The sequence below is a fragment of the Vanessa tameamea genome, chromosome 30, assembly GCF_037043105.1.
Source record: "Vanessa tameamea isolate UH-Manoa-2023 chromosome 30, ilVanTame1 primary haplotype, whole genome shotgun sequence".
Taxonomy (NCBI): Eukaryota; Metazoa; Arthropoda; class Insecta; order Lepidoptera; family Nymphalidae; genus Vanessa; species Vanessa tameamea.
Genome location: NC_087338.1, coordinates 770,953 through 794,730, shown reverse-complemented (window position 1 = coordinate 794,730; position 23,778 = coordinate 770,953). Strand labels below are relative to the sequence as shown.

The 23,778-nt window shown below is 35.4% G+C and overlaps 1 protein-coding gene across 2 annotated transcripts in view; it reads left to right on the top strand.

Moving 5' to 3' along the window:
- The window catches only part of LOC113391709 (Krueppel-like factor 3), a 56,855-nt gene extending 37,267 nt beyond the window's left edge, over positions 1-19,588 (top strand). Inside the window, exons 6-9 of one of the 2 annotated variants that reach the window (XM_064220027.1) lie at positions 15,644-15,713; positions 15,969-16,043; positions 17,148-17,506; positions 19,065-19,588. In XM_064220027.1, coding sequence (XP_064076097.1) covers positions 15,644-15,713; positions 15,969-16,043; positions 17,148-17,506; positions 19,065-19,237 — 677 coding nt within the window. In that variant the 3' untranslated portion in view covers positions 19,238-19,588. The remainder of the gene's footprint in view (positions 1-15,643; positions 15,714-15,968; positions 16,044-17,147; positions 17,507-19,064) is intronic. The other variant, XM_064220026.1, reaches the window with a different exon arrangement.
- The last annotated feature ends 4,190 nt before the right edge of the window (positions 19,589-23,778 follow it).

Here is a 23,778-nt window from a genome sequence, read left to right as displayed (position 1 = left end):
TCAAAAACAAGAATCTTCGTAATAATCCGCAAGGACGCGATCCAAGTACCATTACATACGATTTAATTATAACAAGTTACCGAATATTTAAAATATAATAAAATTTTATCATCGCAATTGAATATCTCACCTCCAATAAAAAAAATACATTTAATATTAATAAAAAAAGAAAATCTTTCGCGTACTAAGTATTTGTTTGAGTATTTAAATGTATAATTGTTTTAAAATATATAAAAAAATAATTATTATATTTAAAAGGAATGTCCTCAAGGCTTATATGAAATAGCGTGAGCCGATTTTTGTCCCAGTGGTTATGGAACGATAGCTGCACACAAAAAGATCGGTTGTGGTCTCATTCTGAAGAGCTCCAGCCGTAGATGTGCAGAAAAATAAAGAGGATTATTGATTGAAATTTGATAAATTGTTACGATTTAACAAAGAATTAATTTTAGAGAGCCAAAAAAAGAGCTACGGCTGTATACTACGACGAGTGTTTATTTTGATTTTTATTTGAGCCACTAGTGTTTATTTGAAAGCATGCCCCCCCTGGATGCCATGGACATCTGCAAGCCCCCCGGTGTTGCAGATGTCCATGGGCGGTGGTAGTCACTTTCCAACAGGTGAGCCTCCTGCTCGTTTGCCACCTATGACATAAAAAAAAAGCATTAAAAGTTATGTTCATATTATAGATTGTAGTAAGTTCACTATCAAAGTATCTTAACTGTAATTAAAAATAAATCTAGTTTTATTTATTTTATCCGAGCGTAGCCGTGTTATCACGAAGTTGTGTTAGAGACAGACTCTGTAATTAAAATGGCGGAAAAGATTAACCAACTGAGCTCCTTCGATTTTTCTCGATGTAATCTACTTTCGGAACCGGTGGTAACTTTACATATTTTTTAATTTGAATAATTCTCGGTATGGGTAAATCTCGCACGGGTAGATTAAGGGTTTAAATGTACCGTTTATATAGTATATTATATATTGTTATATATACAAAGAAAAATGAGGAACGAGGTAGCCCAGTAGTCAGTTCACTGAATTGAATTTTCATGTGCTTAATTTGTGTTTAGAATTCATCTCTGCAAGTGTCTAATTTCAGTGTAATTCTGCCACATGTGTTTAACAACCCGCCTTGGAGCAGCGTGGTGAATTATGCTCCAGACCCTGTTAAACGAAGAGGATTAGCCCAGTAGTGGGATATTTACAGGCTGTTGCTGTAAAGAAAATTGTTGTTTTTAGGGTTCCGTACCCATAGGGTAAAACGGGACCCTATTACTAAGATTCTGGACGCTGTCCGTCCGTCTTTCACCAGGCTGTATCTCATAAACTATGATAGACAGTTGAATTTCTCATAGATGATGTATTTCTGTTACCTCTATAACAACTGATACTAAAAAAGAGAATAAAATAAATAGTTAAGGGTAAACTGACATATTTTTTTTGCCGTTTTTTATAGATAATGCTACGGAACCCTTCGTGCGCGAGTTCGACTCGCATTTGGCTGTTTTTTTAATTAATGCTCGCACTCACGGGAGAACACTCTCATTTAATGTTTTAAGAATGTCCTTATGTTAGAGAACATACAGATATTAATTTCTATGATAAATAAAATGTCGGAAGTACCGCCCAGACGTATCATATAAGGGATATGATACGTCTGGGCTGTACAGTATAATGCTAATTACACTTAAATAGTAATTGGTTCTAAATGAACACGTCTGACTGCGGCTAATTGAAAAATAAATAATATCCAGCAGTAATTAAATATTACAAACATTGCACGTGCGTAGCCGGCCGGCTACTTTCGTTTGTGTTTCGTTCTTAGGCTATTTTCACACTAGCAAGTGTTGGACTTAGATTAGTAGGATTTTTTTTTTTAATAAAATACAAGTATCTATATTTTAAATTCGGATGTAACTCTGTTTGCCTGTCTGTTGTTCTGTAAAGCTCAAACTACTGAACCGATTTTGATTAAATGTGTCATGAAGTAAGTTTGAGTTTCAGAGGACATAGGTTGATTTTTATACCTAAATCCTGACGATCAACCTCATACAACGCGAGATAAGCCGCGAGCGACAATTCGTTTATTATAATTTAAACATAATAACTATTTAAAATAACTTAAAGGTCTCAAGTCCAAATTTCCCCTACTGACAGATTCCCCATTTAATAAGAAATTTAATGAGCATTTAATGAGCAACAGACAGACAGATTTACTTTCCCTTTTATAATATTAGTATACATAAATAATATATATATATACAAAATTGGGCACAAGCTGGTCCGGTCCTAGTGGCATGAGAGCCAGAGGGCGCCCTAAAGAAAGATGGGTAGATGAAATTTAAAAAATTGCTGGAATAGATTGGATGAAGAAAGCACAGGTAAGGAAAACCTGGAACCTGTTGGAGGAGGCCTATACCCGCTAGGGGCCTTAACAGAAGAAATGTATGTATTCTTATGAATTTTTTTTTTACTTTTCTATGTACGTTAAGGAAATAAAAAGAGCTTTATTATTATTATTATTATATATATATATATAATTAGTATACATTGTTAATCGTCATAGAAGATATTTTATGGCTGATATAGGTACTTGACCATCAATCTCTAAAATGTGGGCGGAGCCGCGAGTTTAAACTAGTTTTGTATATATTTGTATGAGTATTGTATATTTATTTTAAAGAATTTACATATAATATATGGACTCTTGTCTACCGTCTCACCGTAACTTCAAATACCAGTATTCTACTCAAAGGTAGTCACGTTACGTGATAAGATCGCCATTTGTATTGTTTTATATAAAAATCTTAGGTAGGTGGACGGATAAAGGGACCACCTGATGGTTAGTGGTCACCACTGCTAACACTGCCAATGCGGCACCAACCATAGGAACTGTAGTTACATTGGCTCACTCACCCTTTAAACGGGAACACAATAGTACTTAATATTGGTGTTTGGCGGTTGCTTATCTGATGAACGGATGGTACCTACCCAGATTTGCATAAAGCCCTCCCGCCATATTGCACATAAATAGTGATGCCTTAAGAATTCTTGAATCATTTACTTCAATACTACCAGCATATCCTTCGAAAGTCAGTAAAAATAAATACTGGTGCATAACTTGCAACCATCAGCAACGATTCGCGCGCTCCGACCACCGTGCCATTTCGGCTTCGTGATTTCACAGTAAAAATTCTGAATAGGAAATGTATTCAGCACTTAACGAACGGAATTCTTTCCTCGATATATTCGCAAAAACTTGCATCGTGTATTTCGTAATCATGTCTTATAGTGTAGATTTGAGGCGATCGTTATGTGATTGTTTATATCAGTGATCGGTTGAAAATCGTTTTAAAATACGTTCAACCGAATTTCGATTCAAACGCCGTGTGCTCCATTTGTTTTTTAAGCTACATGTTCTCGGACGAGCCATAGAGACATAGAGACGCTGTAAGAAATATTGACCGTTCCTTAGGTATATCGCGAATGCGCCACCAATCTTGGTAACTGAGACATTACGTCCCTGTAGTTACACTGGATCACCCTTTAAACCGGAACACAATAATACTGAGTACTGCTGTTTGGCGGTAGAATATCTGATGAGTAGGTGGTGCCTACCCAGTGTATCTTGACTGAAAATATTTTTAATTTCAACGAAATTCTGCCACATGTGTATTCCACCAACCAGTACTGGAGCAGCGTGGTGAAATGTCCAAATCTTCTACGCACGCTTCTAGGTAACGCTACAATATAATAAAAAACATAATCAGCCTGTAAATTTCCCACTGCTGGGCTAAGGCCTCCTCTCCCGTTGAGGAGAAGGTATGGAGCATATTCCACCACGCTGCTCCAATGCGGGTTGGTGGAATACACATGTGGCAGAATTTCGTTGAAATTAGACACATGCAGGTTTCCTCACGATGTTTTCCTTCACCGAGCACGAGATGAATTATAAACAAATTAAGCACATGTACATTCAGTGGTGCCTGCCTGGGTTTGAACCCGAAATCATCGGTTAAGATGCATGCGTTCTAACCACTGAGCCATCTCGGCTCAATATACCTAGCAAATTTTATACGAACAACCACATTAACACAAACACATTAAACACAAGCAAAGGAGAAGAGTTCATGAATTTTATTACCGCAGTGTACTCCTGGCGATAGACATGGTTGCAGAAACAATCAATTTTGATTGCGATTTTTATTCATTCATTAATTATAGAGGACGGCTATGTACCTACGTATAGGATTAAAAAAAATCAAATACATTAAAAGATCAAGAAGAAGTATACTTCTCGATGGACCAGATTTACAAATTTGGGTTATATTATGCATTTACAAACCTACCTTGGCTGACACCGACTCCAAAAATAACAATAATTGTAACTATATTATAATATCGTAATTACTTTGTTGACTTTTAAGTTGTCTAAATATTTTTATATACATTTTACATAGGATAAATCTAAAAAATATTTTGATCATTGGTTGTTATTCATAGGTATGTAACTTAACACAAAACAGATTTAAAGTGGGTAGGTACATACTTATCTTCTTGCGTAGAAACATAAAGATCGTACCTACATATTGGTAAGTAACTTGATTATTAAGTTGTAGAATAATACGTAATAATTTTTTTACTTTTTAGAGCATATTAATTTGTTTCTTTGGAAGTCGGTTTTTTTTTGTCAAAATTTTTGTTTATTATTTGATTTTTAGTGAATCTGAAGTACACTTACTATTTTTTCTGATATTTAATATGGGTAGACCTACTAAGCGTGCTGCTCATATGAGACAGCGCCGATTAAATGAAACGAACGAAATCAGGGAGAAACGCCTATTTCAACAGAGAAAATCTACGTCGAGGATAATTTCATAAGAAACTTGCCAAGAGCGCAAAAATAGGCTTTCAAAAATGCGACTTTACATGAAAAAAGTTTTGAACAGTGAAAACATCGAAAAACGTAGTCACCGTTTGAAAAATATTGAAATATTTACTTTAAGTATCAATCATCAATTGTATAAAATGTATTTTTTGCTAATTGAGTAAACATAATAAGTGAAGCATTTTGACTTTGCCTGCATTTAGACATCGAAGAGTTTTCATCATCATCAGCGCACATACTTAATGCAAATTTAAGACTTATATAGTTTTCTCATGGATACCATCATCAGAAATGGGACCACACGGGAAGCACTAGCTTTCAAATAAAAAAAAAAACATCAAAATCGGTTGACCCAGTCAAAAGTTCTGAGGTAATAAACATAAAAAAAAAATACAGACGAATCGATAACCTCCTCCTTTTTGAAGTCGGTTAAAAATACAGTCATGTTAGTTAAATACAATTATATATGTATGTTATGTCTCCTGCCTGGAAGTCAACAAGCATTAACTCCACGCTTTTTTATCATCTATATAATCTTGTATCGAATAATATGCCTTCTTTACCGATGTATTTTTTACAATTGACTTGAATCTATGAAACGGCAAAGTTAATAATGTCTGCGGAAATTTATTATAGAAGCGGATACCTTGCCCCGAGAATGATTTATTGACTTTGCGGAGTCGGAAACTTGGCGTTCAAAGTTTATCCTTACGTCTTGTGCACATACAATGATTATCACTGATTTTATCCAATGATCAATGCTACTGTGAATACACATTCCCTCAGATGAGCCTCCTGCTCGTTACGAAAAAAAAAACTGAATTCAAAATACAGACAAACAATACTTTCCTCATCATATGTGTAGTATGGTTGTAACTGTTTTATTAAAAATTTACAATTATAATTATCACAATCTTTCTGTCTGTCTTTAAATGGTAAATGTTCACGCATCAAGTAATATAACTCTATATATATTTCCATAATATACTGTATTCGTTCAATATATTTAAATTTTATGTTTAAATCGTTAATAAATAAGGTTCGTTACCCAATCGTCGTTATGTAGGTTGGCTGCCTCGTTGGTCGGTCGCTGTGAGGCTGCTGGTCTTCGAATCAAACCCCAAATAGACTTTCAGTGTTTTGAATTCACTTTAGACTTGTGGACTATAATATATACCGCACAGTTGGCTAGTGTGGCCTGAGACTTGGCTATTGTGCCCAATATCGGGCAGGCGATTATAGATGAGTAGTTGTCGCCTGCGGATTTGCTCGGGTTGTAGCCTATGTCCCTCCTTGAAGTTCAAGCTTCTCTACACCAAATTTCGTCAATTTCGGTTCAGTTCGGTTCAGGGCCGGATAAATAGGAGCCCTACTCCTATTTATCCGGCCCTCAACCTACCCCTTATATTATTTACGGTAACTATGTTACTATTATATAACTATCGTGAGTGAGCCAGTGTAACTACAGGCACAAGGGACATAATATTTTAGTTCCCAAGGTTGGTAGCTCATTGGCGATGTAAGGAATGGTTAATATTTCTTACAGTGCAAATGGCTGTGAGTTGTGGTGACCACTTACCATCAGGTGGCCGATTTGTTCGTCCACCTCTAAAGATGTAAGATAAAACAGCAAAATTTCTTTGGTTTGTCATTTTTTACGTAGCGAAACGACGAAACGAAGCCAAGAGCCAGCTCATCTATACTGATATTATAAATGCCAAAATATATCTGTCTGTCTGTCTGTTACGCTTTTAAAGCTGCGCTACTGAACGGATTTTAATGAAGTAAAGTAAGGAGTAAGATTAAGCCCTAAGAAAGGACATAGGCTTCATTTGGTAGAATTGCTGATGAAGGTTTATATAGGAAGTTTCATAAAGAACTTCACGCAGGTAAAGTCACGGGTTCAGCTAGCCTACACCAATAATATAAAAGTACAGTTTGTTTGTTTGTATGTAGGGCGTTACCCTCGGAACTAACAATACAATTCTGAATATGTTATCACTGTTCGAAAGCAACATTAGTCCTGAATTCTATAGGATATATTTATATAATTGAATTTTTTGAATGAATAAATTTCAAACGTGCGAAGTCGGGGCGGATCGCTAGTATAAAAAAATATATATAAATACAGTAAACCAATATGGTAATATCGAGTAAAACCACTGCTAACGGCTAGTGTAATTTCTAACGACGCATTAAGTAGGTCGGTGTTCATCAGCCACGCCCGTAACGTTACCGTTGGATGTAGTAACGTGTGTAGAGATTATCGATGTCGTTTTAATTTTTTTTCGTTGAATTGAATATTTTTGTTTTTAAATATAATCTATTATAATATAAAAGTCACGCTTGTCACATAATCAGGGCCGGATCTACTGTATGGCTGTTTGGGCTTCAGCCCAGGGCCCCGTGGATTCAAGGGGCCCCAACTAAGTCAAGACAAAGTCAAAAATATACGATAATGCGAAGTAATCCATAACTGTATTAAATTAAACAGATCGTATGGTTTGCAGCCCTGCGAATCCTGCAATTAATTAAACCCATTCAATTAATTTAATTCAAGTCTACGTTCAGATATGTCTTAGGTGGGCCCCTAAGTAGTGTTAGCCCAGGGCCCCCTAAACTTACGGTCCGGCCCTGCACGTAATGGTTAAAATTTAAAGCGGGTCTAACTTATTTAATAATATTATATATACTAATATATTCTCAGAAGCGCGCTGCATTTCTGGTATAAGTTTTACGTATATTGGTTTAGTAGATCTTTCAGTTAGTTATATTGGTTTTACAAAGAAAACGTATCTTATTTATTATAATAGATAATAATAATTATTATATCAAAGTAATAACTCTAGGCTGTTCCAACACAAGGTACATGCAGTTAAATAATATTTGATATCGGTTTGACACGATATCATATGTTGAGGTGAATAACCTTTGATCGTCATTATGGAAATTGCGAAAAAATTACCTTTCGGTCACCAACGAAGCTGTTTTAATTCTTATCGCTTCGTTTGTGTCATAAAGGTAAACTTCAGCCCCTTTATCCTTCTTTGTTTACTGGAAAATGGCATTACGCGTTTCCCCCACGTAGAGTGGGGTAGTATGAAGAACGATTAGTACACCGGAATACTCAATTAAAAACCAGCAGTACCTTCTCTGTCTCTTCAGCGCGCGTCACGTGATCTCTTTAGCGTGTTACCGTAACGAGTAGTCCTTGTTTTTCTCGCACAAAACCTTTATTTTTTTGCTGTATATCAAAAGTATACTATTTCATTAATTTTGAGAACAATTTTACAACAATTACATTACCAATGAACTTTATAATCTTATTTTCCTATTTGCCTGCCTGCCTGTAGCTATTCTAGAACCGCTTGGCTGATACCTACTCTGCCTAATTCGTGATCTAGCCCTGGCTGTACTCGTAAACCTGGCGACTTAGCCCTGATCCTCTCTGACAATCATTGTAACAGAAAGTCCAGTACGAAAGTCAAGTACACTAAGACCATTAAATATGCCATAATTCCCATGCAATATGCCATAATATATACCAATATGATAAATGTGAAACTAACTCTGTCTGTTACTTTGTTGTTTGGCTACTTTTAATTCACTTCTCGGGGAAAATGGGGAGCGACGAACTGTGTGCCATAGGTATAGTTTTATAAATTTCGCGCGTGTAAAGTCGCAGGTTCAGCTAGTGATAAATAATTATAATTCTTTACTGTATCTACTGTGATTGATCACCATCCCAAGTGACCGATTAAATTTAAAAATAAAAAATATGACTATCGATATTCTCGATTAACATCACTAGTCGTCATCCGTATCAATATGCGCGCCACTTGTAAACGAAGCCAGTGGCACAGTCGCTTATGACGGCCGCTTCCCTCCGCAAGAGGTCGGAGTTCAAACAGCAATAACCTCCAAACTGTTACAACTTGTAATAAACCCAGTTTTATACTAATAAAGTCTTATATTATGGGAGTTTTAAGTATATAATACTAGTCTAGCCATACTCGTCTCGCTTATGTGTGTGTCTGTGTGGGGAGATGGATCAGGTTATGTTCAGTAACGCTTAAACAACGTAAGGGATGATTAATATATATTCCTATTCAAATCAAATCAAAATATACTTTATTCAAATAGGCTTTTACAAGCAATTTTGAATAATTTAACAAACTATATTAAATGAAGCTACCACCGGTTCGGAATGTAAATTCCACCGAAAAGAACCGGCAAGAAACTCAGTAGTTAATCTTTTTCAACATCTAAAAATACAGTCATGTTAGTTGAATACAATTATATATGTATGTTATGTCTCCTGTCTGAATAATTAATTACTTTTTAATTTTAATTTAATTACTAATTCTATATTAAAAATGTTAGAAATGACTTCTATATTTCGAACTGGCGGTAGCTTTTACTTTATATGTAAAATGACGATTCAAAAATACTTGTAAAAGCCTACTTGAACAAAAGTATATTTTGATTTAGTAGCGTCAATGTGTGTGTCCAAGAAATGTGTTTGTCAATCGGTTGGATAATATAGACACAGTATAGCCAGTTAAGGTAGGCAGGTACCACCCACTCGTCAGATATTCTACCACGAAAAATACTTGTTTAAAATAGTTGTGTTCAGGCATGAAGGGTGAGTGAACCAGTGTAACCACGGGCACAAGGGACATAACATCTTAGTTCCCAATGTCGGTGGGGCTTTGGCGTTGTAATGGTTAATATTTATGCGTCAATGTCTATGGACGGTGGTGACCACTTACCATCAGGCGACTTAATCGCCCGCCCCTCTACCTCTCCCTCTACCTCTACCGATCATAATCTCAGCTCTAGTGATTTTTGATTTGATTGATTGACATATTACAGACTGTTTTGAACTGCAAACTATCGTACCACGAAAGTTACATATAATAAGGATTAATAGATTTTACGTTAATCTGGAAAAAATATGTATCTCTATATAATACTATATATATATATGTTTATATATAATTATTATGCAACAAACCAACGTTGATGTTATTCAATAGTAAATTGTTGTCGACACTAATTATTTGTGAGTTAGGTGCTATTCAAACCGCTATTAGGGGATTGTATAATGGTTGGGTGATAGGGTGACGAGAGGAGCGGAAAGCGATCTTAATGGATATCAATAAATCAATGTTATTCGTGTTTGTATCGGGCCTTACAAATATGTCTGACGTATAGTGTATGTTCGTTATAATATAACTGTTATTTGAGTTAAAAAATAAATTATGTGATTGAATTTTTATGATGCGCGCGCAGCGTGTCGTTAAAACTACACAATGAAGTTGCTCGCTAAACCGCCAATCAAGTGTCGAGTCGCTCGAAATAGACAACTTCACATCTTATTTAATTTGAAAATGTTTATTTTATTACAAAATCGAATTGTGAACGTTTGAATTTGTAAGGGAGTGTTATACTAGTATAATGATTATTAATATTTCATTAATCGTAATCAATGATTCGCAATGTAAGCGTAATAAAAATGTGTTTATTTACGACATCACATTTGAAACCTTTAAAATTATCAGTGCTTCTCTACATATAAACGTTTCTCTTGAATCACGAACTACAAAAAAAAAACGCATGAAGATCTGTTATGTAATTTTAGAGATCTAAGCATATATAGGGACGGACAGACAGCGGTAGCGACTTTGTTTCATACTGTGTAGTGATGCGAAAGTAACTGTCTATCTATCTGTCTGTTACGTTTTCATTGAAAAACAGACGAATCGAATTTGATAAAATGTTCTATCAAAGCAAGCTTGAACCCTAATGAGGGACTTTTGACCCGGTAGCAGAAGCTACCGTTGAGGACACGCCCCAGTAAGAAGACCTCGAGGACGTACCCGGCTTGAGCAGCAGGCTAAGCAGGAGGAACTCACACACACATAGAATAGTAAATATCAATAGTGCTATAAATACCTTTAGTGGTGTATGGTCCGTGAACTTTTGATTGCATTGTTTATTTTTGTGTTTCAAATAAATAAATAAACAAATAAATATTTTTTATACGTAACACCTGACGACCCCCAAAATGCGCCCGAAGCCTCGGGCCACAACTAGTATATCATGTTTTGTTAATCTGTTGCGATCTTTCAATATTACACATTGGAAAATGAACACTGTTATGCCCAAGCTTAAACCGCTCCCATTGAAACCGCGTCACTGAAGCCGTAACCTAAAAGCTACCTAAGTTACTAAGCTCGGATTAAGTTATAAATATGTCAGAACATTACACTAACAAGGCTAATAATATAAACGATAATAACACCATTGTACTCCGGGACATTTCGCGTTGCGACATCGGCCAAGTGTCGCCATCTACCGTTGAATAGCGGTAACACAGCTATAAATAGCGTTTTAATGAAGGCACCAAACAGTGCTTTTGTATTCAATAAAGCTTTATATATGATAAAAGTACCCGAAGAAATAGAAAGTCACGCTTGTCACGTCACGAAGCGCGGCTTCATAAAACATTCAAATTCGACATTTTCCTCATTGGGAACCAACATGTTACGTTCCATGTGCGTGTAGTTGTACTGAACCTTCAAACTGAAACACAACAGTACTAAGCACTGCTGTTATGGGAAAGAATATCTGATAAATAGTTCATACCTACCCAGAGGAGCTACACAAAGTCCTACTTAAATGATGTACGTATATCGCTTTAGTAGTTTTTTCAAACGGGAATTACGAAGAACGTCTCCGAATTTATTAATATGGATAAAAACATTGAATACGTGTTAATTACTATGCAGGATATATAAATCGGATTGATACATAGTTGACTTATAACACCAAATTTCCGACTGCGAAAAGTCAAAACATCCTTCCTGTGACAAGGTTTTCGTTCGTAACTCCGCCGGTCAGTTCAATTTGGTTATTAACAAATTAAAATCTCACATGTAAAAATCATTTATACCTGACGCTAATGAGTTGTTGCACAATACAATGATGTATTGATTTGCGATTGGCTGGTTTGCGTCGACCTTCGTAACATTTGTTAGGGGTTGGTTGTTTTTAGATTCCTATGAATGCACGGGCAAATCGGCCACCTGATGTTAAAGGGGGCTGTAAGACATATTAACCTTAGGAACTGAGATATTATTTTTCTCGCTGTAAAAACTCATTACGCGTTTACCCCATATGATATAGCGGCACGCCGGCGATTAAGGCGCCGGAATACCCACTAAAAAACCAGCAGTACCCACTCCGTATTTTCGGGGGACGTTCCGGGATCCTTGCACATACTATCGTGACGTCACGTAGGCCCATCTCTGCGGGCCTCCAATTCCTAGGGCTTCTCAGGGTACAGAGACCCCCTAGCCCCGACGACATTTATGGCGGGAGGAGAAGATGTCCATAGTGAAGACGCCTTCTCCCCGATCTTCTCGGCGAAACAGGTCAACAGTCCCCAATCGTCACGTCACAGGGTCTTTCTGTGACGTGACGATTGGGTACTGAGATGTTATTCCCTTGTGCTTATTATAGTGGCTCATTAACCCTTTGAACTGATACAACAGTAGGTACCTATCTAGACGAGCCTGCACAAAGTCTTTCCACCAAACGCCATTTTTCGAAGTTATGTATGTATTGTTTACTCATTTTTTCTGTTTTGAAATTTAAAAAAAAAAAAATCTTTTAGATATACTAAAGATCTTGTTTTATGTGTAATGGACAATTTTATCAGTGCTCAGCGGATAGAAGTGTCAGTTAGCTCTTCGACTTCCGACTTGTTTTACCCAATTTAGACTTTATCTTAATATTACTGAAAAAATAGCTTATATTAATCCTGGATAAATCAGCTTCCCGATGGTACAAGAATTATTAAAATCGGTCCAATGGTTTCAGACTTTATCAATTGTAACTAAACATATATATATGCTATATCCCAAAGGACCGGTGTAATTTCTCGGCAGAAAAAGTAACAGATGTCATGCCCCTAAACACTACGCTCTGTGAAAATTAAGCCAATATATTTTTTTTTTTTATGGCATTGATTGGCGGACGAGCATATGGGCCACCTGATGGTAAGTGGTCACCACCGCCCATAGACAAAGGCGCTGTAAGAAATATTAACCATTCCTTACATCACCTATGCGCCACCAACCTTGGGAACTAAGATGTTATGTCCCTTGTGCCTGTGATTACACTGGGATTATCCACGGAAACTGTACATTTTATAAATACCAAAATTCATTCGGATCCGTTCAGCAGTTCTGGCGCGATTGGGTAAAAATCATACGTCCATTCAAACTCTCGTACTTATAATATTATTAGGAGGAATATTTGATGGAATCTAAGTATAATAAACGATTAAATACGGCCCGCCGTTTTAATAAAATGTATGCAATAATTGCGTGTTGATTTAAGATCAATTAGTATTGCGTGATTATTATGAGAAGCTGGTCACCCTTGGTTTTTGTGGAATTGTTCCAAACCTATTGTTATGAAATTGTTTTTATTTAATCGCAAAATTGTAAAGCCGAGATGGCCCAGTGGTTAGAACGCGTGCATCTTAACCGATGATTTCGGATTCAAACCCAGGCAGGCACCACTGAATTTTCATGTGCTTAATTTGTGTTTATAATTCATCTCGTGCTCGGCGGTGAAGGAAAACATCGTGAGGAAACCTGCATGTGTCTAATTTCAACGAAATTCTGCCACATGTGTATTCCGCCAACACGCATTGGAGCAGCGTGGTGGAATATGCTCCAAACCTTCTCCTCAACGGGAGAGGAGGCCTTTAGCCCAGCAGTGTGAAATTTACAGGCTGCTAATGCTTGTGGAGGGCGAATGGTATATTACAACCTGTAATTTATTATATTTTATATCGGTTGGTTATTAAATGGTGACCACTTATTGTGATCATCACCCATAAGCTACTCTTTACACCGTCAATGCTCCGACCATGGACTAAGCTAGTCGAGTCTGCAGAAATCATACCATACTTACTTATATTACGAATGCGAAAGTAAGTCTGTCTGTCTATTGCTGTTTGGAGAGAGACATCGGATAAGAAATACGTAAACGCGAGCAAAGCCGCGTGCGATAACTAGTCCTAAATTATTTGTGTAACAAAAACTAACGGTCTGTAAATTTTTATCTATTTAAAGAAACGCCTAAACCAAGAGTTGTATATTAGTCCCAAAAATTCAATAAGCGAACTTTTTTTTTCTTTCGTCGATATTTAAATTCGATTCGAGTTTTATACGCTTGTTATTGCTTTATCGGGATGACTTCAAGGATCAGAACCGACTGGCTTGCCTCAATAGGTATTTGTCTTTTCTCGTGATGTTTTCCTTCACCGGCGAGCGAGAAATCCAAGGCACGAGTGGACAAATTTAGCAGTGCTTGCCCAAAAATATTGACGTATAAAATCCATTTTCATAATAGTGATTAAAGTCGTAAGTGATATTTTATCTGAATGGTCATTGGTCAGCGGCAGTCGATGACGCGATGGGCGACCAATGATCATTGAGATTATATTACGGAAATCATATTTAAAAACTTTTTTTAATATTAATTGATCTAAAGGAATATTTGATGTGATTGGTGTTTCTTTGCATAGTTTGTACGATACGATCTTTTAAACTACGTAACGCATTTCCATGCGGTTTTCATCAATAAATAGCGTGAATCGAAAATCAAAATCAAAATATACTTTATTCAAGTAGGCTTTTACAAGCACTTTTGAATCGTCATTTAACAAACTATATTAAGTGACGCTACCACCGGTTCGGAATGTAGATTCTACCGAGAAGAACTGACAACAACTCAGTAGTTACTCTTTTTCAACATCTAAAAATAGTCATGTTATTTAAATACAATTATATATGTATGTCATGTCTCCTGTCTGGAAGTCAACAAGCATTAACTCCACGCTTTTTTATCATCAATATAATCTTGTATAAAATAATATGCTTTCTTTACCGATGTACTTTTTACAAATGATTTGAATTTATGAAACGGCACTGTTTAAAATGTCTGCGGTATTTTATTATACTCGTAGAAACGGATACGTTCGAACTTTCCTACCCGGAATATAACAACAATTATACTTTAAATGTTTGTTCTTGAATCTGAAACTTGTATATAGACGTTATGGTACGGAACCGGTACAATGAGCTAGTTACGTATAAAATGAATATGTATTTATGTAATACTATTTTCGTTTCTCTTGACGATCCTTCTAATAAATAAAATTAAACTGCTATTTATTAAGTCATGCCATTCTTTCGTTGGCGTTACTAGAGCGATCTATTTTGTAGTAGTTGCATTCGTTCAGAAATCTTCGCTATAGACACCCTCTGGAATTTGTCTTTAACTCTGAACTTTAAGGGCAAACTTAAAAGGCTGGCAATCTCCCAATTTCAAGACGACTAGCCAACACAGGATATATTACAGCGCCAATACAGGTGCACTGTCTATTTATTTATTTATTGAAATAGTTAAACTATCAAATTATCAATAAACACTTAAAATCGAAAACTTATATAGGTAACATTAAACGTGTTACGGGTAACTTGACTCGACCGGAAAGAGTTCAGGCACAAGACCAAAGATTTAGCGTGTTTTCCGAGGCACGGGAGACACGTCCAAATACAGACTGTCACTGAGAATGTTTCGTTACCCGATAACTTGTGACCTGTGATCTAGCCACCAGACGAATGAGGCTATTAATTTTTTACTAATTATTATTTTTGAATGTTTCAGGTAGTAGTTATCCAACGTCATCGAAACTGATAAAAATCGAAGAGCCGACGTCAACTCAACTACCGTTCGAGTGAGTTGTTTTTTTATATTTTGTAGGTTTATTAGTACGTAAGACTACTATATGCCAGTTGATGGTAAGTGGTAAGTGGACCATTGGCAACAACTTAATTAGACAGTAAGATACTGAGCGTCGAATATATGTTAGGAATACTTCTCCGATACACTTTGACAGATTTAAAAATATATAATTAAAGTACCAGTAATCTAGTAATTTGATTTGATTTTGATCGTAATTAATTAGATCTGTATTGTGTTATATTTTCAGCTCCAAACTTGATGAGCCAAGGATCAAGCTCGGTCCAGACCTTCGCAGTGCGAGGAAAATGAAGAATGTCAGTAGGTGAGCGCAATTGTACCGTTTTGAAGTACCTCGTTGGTCAGTGACTAGCTTATTCGCTCCGCCGTGCCGCGCGTGGAGCACGTCACGAGAAAACCAATCTCATGGCTGTTTCGAGAGACAAATTTCTGTATTATATTAGCAGCCTTTAAATTTTCCACTGCTGGGCTAAGGCCTTCTCTCTATTGAGGAGAAGGATTGGAGCATATTCCACCACGCTGCTCCAATGCGGCTTGGTGGATTAACATGTGGCAGAATTTCGTTGAAATTCGAGCACGAGATGAATTATAAACACAAATTAAGCACATGAAAATTCAGTGGTGCCTGCGTGGGTTTGAACTCGAAATCATCGGTTAAGATGCACGCTTTCTAACCACAGGGCCATCTCGGCTTTGTAATTCCTGTATGCCACAAAAAAAATTTAGCTAAGACTTGATTCTGATCCTAGTTCTGAAATCAAATGCCGGTATCGGCTACTTAAAAAATATTGAGTTTTATGAGAAGGATTTTTTGCCTTGGAGATAAAATTTATTAAACTCTGGCCGTCGAGCCTTTGCCTGACCAGTAACACCTCATTGATCTCTGGTTTGTATTGGACTGTCGTGCCATCAGATGAGAACCTTAATAATTGCGTACCGTGCCCCTCAAATGTTTATGTTTAAGTTGATACTGTCATTGCGTGGCTACAAGGGAGACGGCTGAAAATCAGCAGAGGGATAAAAATCCCTCATAGCCTGAGCTGTCTCCTTTTGACTGCACACAAGTGTCATATTCATTATATTTAATTATTTTTTCTTTATTATTATATCTTTCTTTGTTTCTGTTGTTTTTATATCCAGTTTTGTATATTTTTTTTTCTTTATATGTGTGTATGTCAATAAATGTTTTTTCTTTCTTCTTCTTTCTTTCTAATTTAAATTGAACATTATAATTTACATTTTTCCGTAATATTCCTATTTACCACTCCCTTTAAGTTTATCACTTGTGTCAGGAGTGGACGACAATAGCCCAAGGCTAGGATCGATCCTGCGACTTTGCATCGCTAGACAGCCCTTAAGCCATTGTACTATTGACGCGTCAAAGTTTATATTTCTTTTTTATTTCTAGGTTAAAACAACCCTCGAACCATCACGCTCCGCAAACATCAATCGATCTGTCAAATTTATTCGCGCCAATCCTTCCATTCGCAATTCCGAATCAATTGAAACCGAACGCACCGGACGTGGAAATTAAAAACTTTTTACTGAACACAGCCTTGCAGAACGCTCTGAACGACTCGCTGAGTGAACTGTCTCAGAAGGAATTCACCACGGATAAAATTACAACGGAAAAAATGGTTACAGATAAGAAAGATAAAGAATGCGAGGCTCAGAGTCGAAGGAGGTTGCATAAGTGCGATGTGGCCGGATGTCATAAGGTTTACACGAAAAGTTCACATTTGAAAGCTCATAAGCGTACACACACAGGTAATATATAATATTCAATACGTATTCTCCCGCCAAACAATAGTACTTAGAATTGCTGTGTTCCGGTACGAAGGGCGAGTCACATCTTAGTTGACAAGGTTGAGGAATGGTTAATATTTCTTAAAGCGCTATGTCTATGGTCAGTGGTGACCACTTGTAATCAGCTGACCGATTTGCCAGTCAACCTACCTCTTAGAAATTAAAAATAATACTTTAAAACACAACTTAATCCACTAATTTAATATATTTAAATATAATATAAGTATTTTCCATTTACATAACATTAGCAGCCTGTAAATATCCCATTGCTGGGCTAAGGCCTCCTCTGCCTTTCAGGAGAAGGTCTTGGAGCATATTCCACCACGCTGCTCCAATGCGGGTTGGTGGAATACACATGTGGCAGAATTTCGTTGAAATTAGACACATGCAGGTTTCCTCGCGATGTTTTCCTTCACCGCCGAGCACGAGATGAATTATAAACACAAATTAAGCACGTGAACATTCAGTGGTGCCTGCCTGGGTTTGAACCCGTAATCAACGGTTAAGATGCACGCGGTCACCCCCGGGCTGTCTCTGCTCAAATATTTTTCAATTCGTAATATCATTTAGGATTCGTCTCGTGATTTTCGTGATACTCGTGAATTAATTTCTTTACGTGTAAAATATTTGACGTATCGAGACTCCGATTATCTTATTAATATTACTGCGGTGACGTTTACGATACGAACCTTGAGACGTCGAATCATTGAATTGTAAACAATTAACTTCACCACAGATAATTAATCACTTAAGTCTTAATTCATGATAAACATAAAATGGTACAATCTTAACGAGAACGTGAAATTAAAGCTTAACACGTCAATGGTGTAAATTAAAAGCGGGTCGAACCGCGAAGCGCGGCTAGTTAAACATTGAAATTTGACATTTACCTTGAGTTTGACATGTGTCATAATTTCCTAGATTTTGATCTTCATTAGACATGATCGAATGGTGTCCTAAATCAACTGGTTCGATTCCTGAATAGGAATAAGAATCTTTCAAATATATATTCGAAGCTATTACACGGTAGATGAAGAATTCATTGTAAACTTAATTTAATAATATTGTGTACTGAAACCTCCTAACTTTGTACTGAATTCTCCTAAAAACGCTGCGTCTTCGGGTTTAAGTTTATATGTATATTGGTTTTGTAATTTTCAGGCGTTTCCAATTTATTTTTCCTAAGTATTATTATACAATTTGCCTGTGAAGTAAACGCATCAAAATGATACCCCTAATAATATATGTAGTTTTAAGACTAAACACAAAAAAACAATCAAATATCTTCATTAACTTAGCCACAGGACGTTACCATTTCAGTAATCAAGTTCCTAAGGTTGGTGGCGCGTTCGTGATCTAAGGAATGATTGATATTTCTTTCTGAGTCCATGTCTAAGGGTGGCGGTGACTTATCTTACCATCAGGCGGCACATTTACCATCTGCCATCTGCCTTCCTATTACCAAAAATAGTCGAATAAAATGATTCGTAGCTACAAATAAAAATATTCCAAATTACAGGTGAAAAACCATATAGCTGCGGCTGGGCTGGCTGCGGTTGGAGATTTGCGAGATCGGACGAACTGACAAGACACACGCGCAAGCACACCGGACACAGGCCCTTTTCATGCCCCCTGTGCCGGAGGGCCTTCGCGCGATCCGATCACCTCGGACTACACATGAGACGACATTAGTGTATGTTTTATAAATTATTGAACGCGAACCATTCACGGTAAATTATATTATGCATCAGAAACGTTTCACTAAAGCGTTATACAAACGTTGCACTCGATTTCGACTAATTTCCGTAACAAAATATTTTCACTTCAAATATGAATAGCGCGCAGGAGATTTAAGTAAAAATATTTTGTATCAATTTCGTGTTTCACGCATGCGCGAGCGTTTTCCTTATTTGGTCCAATTGTGTAGGCTCTGATACTTTACTTTTTCTTAAGATAGCTCAAAATACAGTAACGTTCATAAAATGCTTAATACGTATTTAGGTACAGAGGGCCTAACCCTAGGGGGGGCAGTATTTATGTTCGGCAAATTTGGGGGGCCTTTTTTGAAGCTTAGTAAGCGTAATAACATTGATTGAATTACATTTACCTAATGGACATTTTGATAGAATCGTTGGGTTATAATATGATCTAGAAAATTACAAATAGATCCCCTAGTTGTAATATTGATTATTTATATGTCAAGATAGATCGTCAAAGCTGTCGCGTCGAAAAAATTAGCGACCAAAAGTTGGCTACAAAGTACACGCACACTAGTAAAGTATTGTGACGTTTGACGGGTGTCAAGGTTAGCTGTCACGCTGTCACGTTTTCGTTCTTTTGTAGTGCGACCCTCTATCTTGATACAATTGATTGAACCTTTACACCGAAACTGATTTACGTTCCATTAGAAAGCTCTTCGTATTACATGTAATATTATAAAAAACACACACACAAAATTAGATTAGAAGCCAAAAAATATGAATAAGCGAAGGAACACTAGTGTTGCTAAGAAAATACAGACACACACGAAATTTGCTCAATCACAGTTACAATATCTTGCATGGCACTTGTATAATAAATGCAATGACATTGACACACACACAGACGCACACACGCGCGCGCTACCATTAACTAATTTCATTAGTATTTTTGTAATTCTTAGCTTGTTTCATCTCATAACTTTGAATTTAATTATGAGTGCGTTAGGGAAGAGCGACTTCTTCTGGCGCGGGAGCTCATGGCACTCGAAGAAGTCAACCTTTGTGATGTTATTGTACTGTGTTGGTTATTGATGAAATAAACATTTATTATTATTATTATATAAATAAAATATAAGATTATCATTTTAATGACCAGGTTTTATACCCCTTTGGTATTTATGACGTAAAAAGATATCATAGTTTAAAATAAATAAATAGCCAATAGTTGTAAGTATATTTTCGCGGCATTATTTGATACTTAACGGCCAGTAATACTTTAAACATTTATTATTTTTTAATTTTAATATGTAGAGTAAGTATTGTAGAGGTTTTATTGATAGTTTAATTGACTTTAAGTCACAAATAAATATGACGTTTAACATATGAATGCTCAAAAATTATACAGGGCAGTTGTGGCAATATTAGATTAAAAAAATATATATTGCAAGATTTGTTGTAAAATTTGAATAACAAAAAATATATATTTTATATAAAACGAACACATTTTTACAGTTGAATAGATTAATTATAGTTTTTTTTTAATAAATATATCTGTATATAAGAATTAAATATAAGTATACGAATGATTAAGATTTGCTCACAGCGTTAGTTAATTTTTTTTTCATGTATTTTGTTATGTTTTTAAAGTTTATAAATATAATTAATATATTATGTTTTGTAATTTAATTGTAATGCCAGTTTGACGTTAAATTGTCACTGCTCATTTGCAGTAAAGCACTATCCCGGATACGTCATTTGGAAATGACATTAGTACTTTTTAATTTTTAAGCACATGCACTACATCCTACATCCAAGTTTTGTATGTATATGTATTACATCATTCAGCCTTGATATAAGTCCATTATTTCTTCAAAAAATTACTTATAAATTAAAATTATATAACGTAACAGACGGTATTATACGTCTTCGATACGTTCGCAAACATTCGTATGTATATCGTATTGATTTAGTTGTTATGGTAATGACAGGGGACTTAGGCTGTATGAAGTAATACCATAGATATCTGTATCGGATTTATTTAGGAGACTTAGGCTGTATGGAGTAATATCATAGATATCTGAAAATACCATAATGACATTCCAATTTACGCAAACTGGGATATTATTTGTATTAGGTTATAAGTATTTGTATAAAACGATGGGTAATATAGGGGCCAGTATTTTTTGAAATTATTTTATTAAGTAAATATGTAATTAAAATTAATGACACTATGACAAAAATATTAAAAAAATATTATGATCTCAAATCGGTTATTCCTTTCTCTCTGTGACATTCGATCTCAAATCAAATATTTATATTTTTAATTAAAAAAATAATATTATATAATTTCTTAAAAAAAAAATTAAATATTTTTTCCATTTAGAATTCACGTAATTTTAAATATTAAGTAAGATTGTTTCCTGTAGAATATAAATACCAGCATTTTGCTCGGCCAGTAATGATAGAACTTAGATATTTTGATAGATTCCTATTTACAATTTGTGCACGTTGATATTTAGTCGAGGTTTTATATATATTTTTTATGTTTAAGTTATTATTTTTAAAAGCGTTTTGATGATATCTAAACATAGTTTTTAAGTTAGACACATTAATATATATTATAGTTTTGTAATTAAATCAATTGTTTTAGAAAAAATACAAAAAAAAATAAGTGTGAGCTAATTTTGTTTCTATATATTTGACCTTTCAAGTCTGAATACTTTTCTAATGTCAGTTCGTCACGACTTTACAAAGAAGAAGTTGAGCTTGTTACAGCCAAGTGTGGTTTTTTTTTTTTTATTTAAACCATAGGCAAAACTCACTTGTCAAGTAATTAGTCTAAATTTTAAGCGGGTGATACTGTGTATATGTGTATACTTATATAATAATATTATACACTAAAACCTTCTCCGAAACACGCTGCATCTTACCCTCTGTCAACTTAAATATATATATATATATATATATATTATGTATAAACATACATTTAAGTCATAAATATGTAAATTCTGTCAAGGTATGTGAATATGGAAATGTACTAATTATAAATTTGCATTTCTTTTGATTTTGAATTTCAATAATATTTTGTGGACAGAACAAGCTTGAATTGGCTCTGAGGCCTTAATAATTACAAGGTGCAATTGAAAATATACTTCTATATCTGAAAATCTACAAAAAGTCTCTACATTTGTCAGTATAGACTACATTTTGAACGAAACTGTAACAAATATTTTCGTTAATATGATTAAATAGTTTTTAATAATAGTGTTCTGTAGTGTTACAAATAATAGTATTTTTATATATTGTGTCACTTCAAAGTTGCATCGTCCAGCGACCAGACATTCATGAATATATATTAATGTCTCTAGAAACGTATATATTTTCAATCATACTTTTACAGTTTGGAAGATACTTTCTGTTCTTTAAGTCCTTCGACTTAAAGAATTTATTGTATTTTAAAAAAAAAAATTCGTTTTATGTATCATACTGTGTACAGACTGGCTTTACTTATATTCTTTAAGAAGGTGTTTGAATATAGAGTGCTGTCTTCTTCTTGCAAATGTAAAATCGTTAATGTCAGATAGAGAAGACAGTGTTTAACTAAACAATTGTTAAACAATCTTTATAAGTAAGGCTGAGTGATCAATATGTCTGTTAAATTATCGTTGGTGTTGATAACAATTGTTTCTCTAGTTGTTGGTAACTTTCTGAAGAACTGTGAAAAGTTTCAATGAAAACACACCTTTGTAATATTTTATATATTTCTCTCTAACTGTACATAATATATAATTATATATTTGTTTGTATATGATGCTCAATTATGATTGATATCACTATGTGTATGACTATGGTGCTATACTGATTTTATATTTCAATTATTATATAAGTGTTTCTGTACCGAAAGCGTCTCGTGATTAGTTCGTACTTGTGATAAAAATTTAACGATTAAAACAGCTCTCTTAACGAGATCTGGATTCCTATTATATGTATTATAATTAAATTATATTTTTTATTAAAATGCGTTTTATTGGATACCTGATTTGAACTGCGATTTTTTTTTATCTAGCGTCGAAGTTGCAGATGTCCATGGACGATGGTAGTCACTTTCAGGTGGTCCTCTTGTGAGTTTGCCACCTATGCCACAAATAAAGTGCATGTGCGAGTCTGACGCGCACCAAGGTACAGACAGATAGACAAACAGATACTAACAAATTAACGATGTTTTTCCTACTTTTTTTTTTAATGGTTGGCGGACGAGCATATGGGCCACCTGATGGTAAGTGGTCACCACCGCCCATAGACAAAAGCGCTGTAAGAAATATTAACCATTCCTTACATCACCTATGCGCCACCAACCTTGGAAACTAAGATGTTATGTCCCTTGTGCCTGTGATTACACTGGCTCACTCACCCTTCTAACCGGAACACAACAATACAGAGTACTGTGATTTGGCGGTAGAATATCTGATGAGTGGGTGGTACCTACCCAGACGGGCTTGCAAAGCCCTATCACCAAGTAAATTGTACTACAAG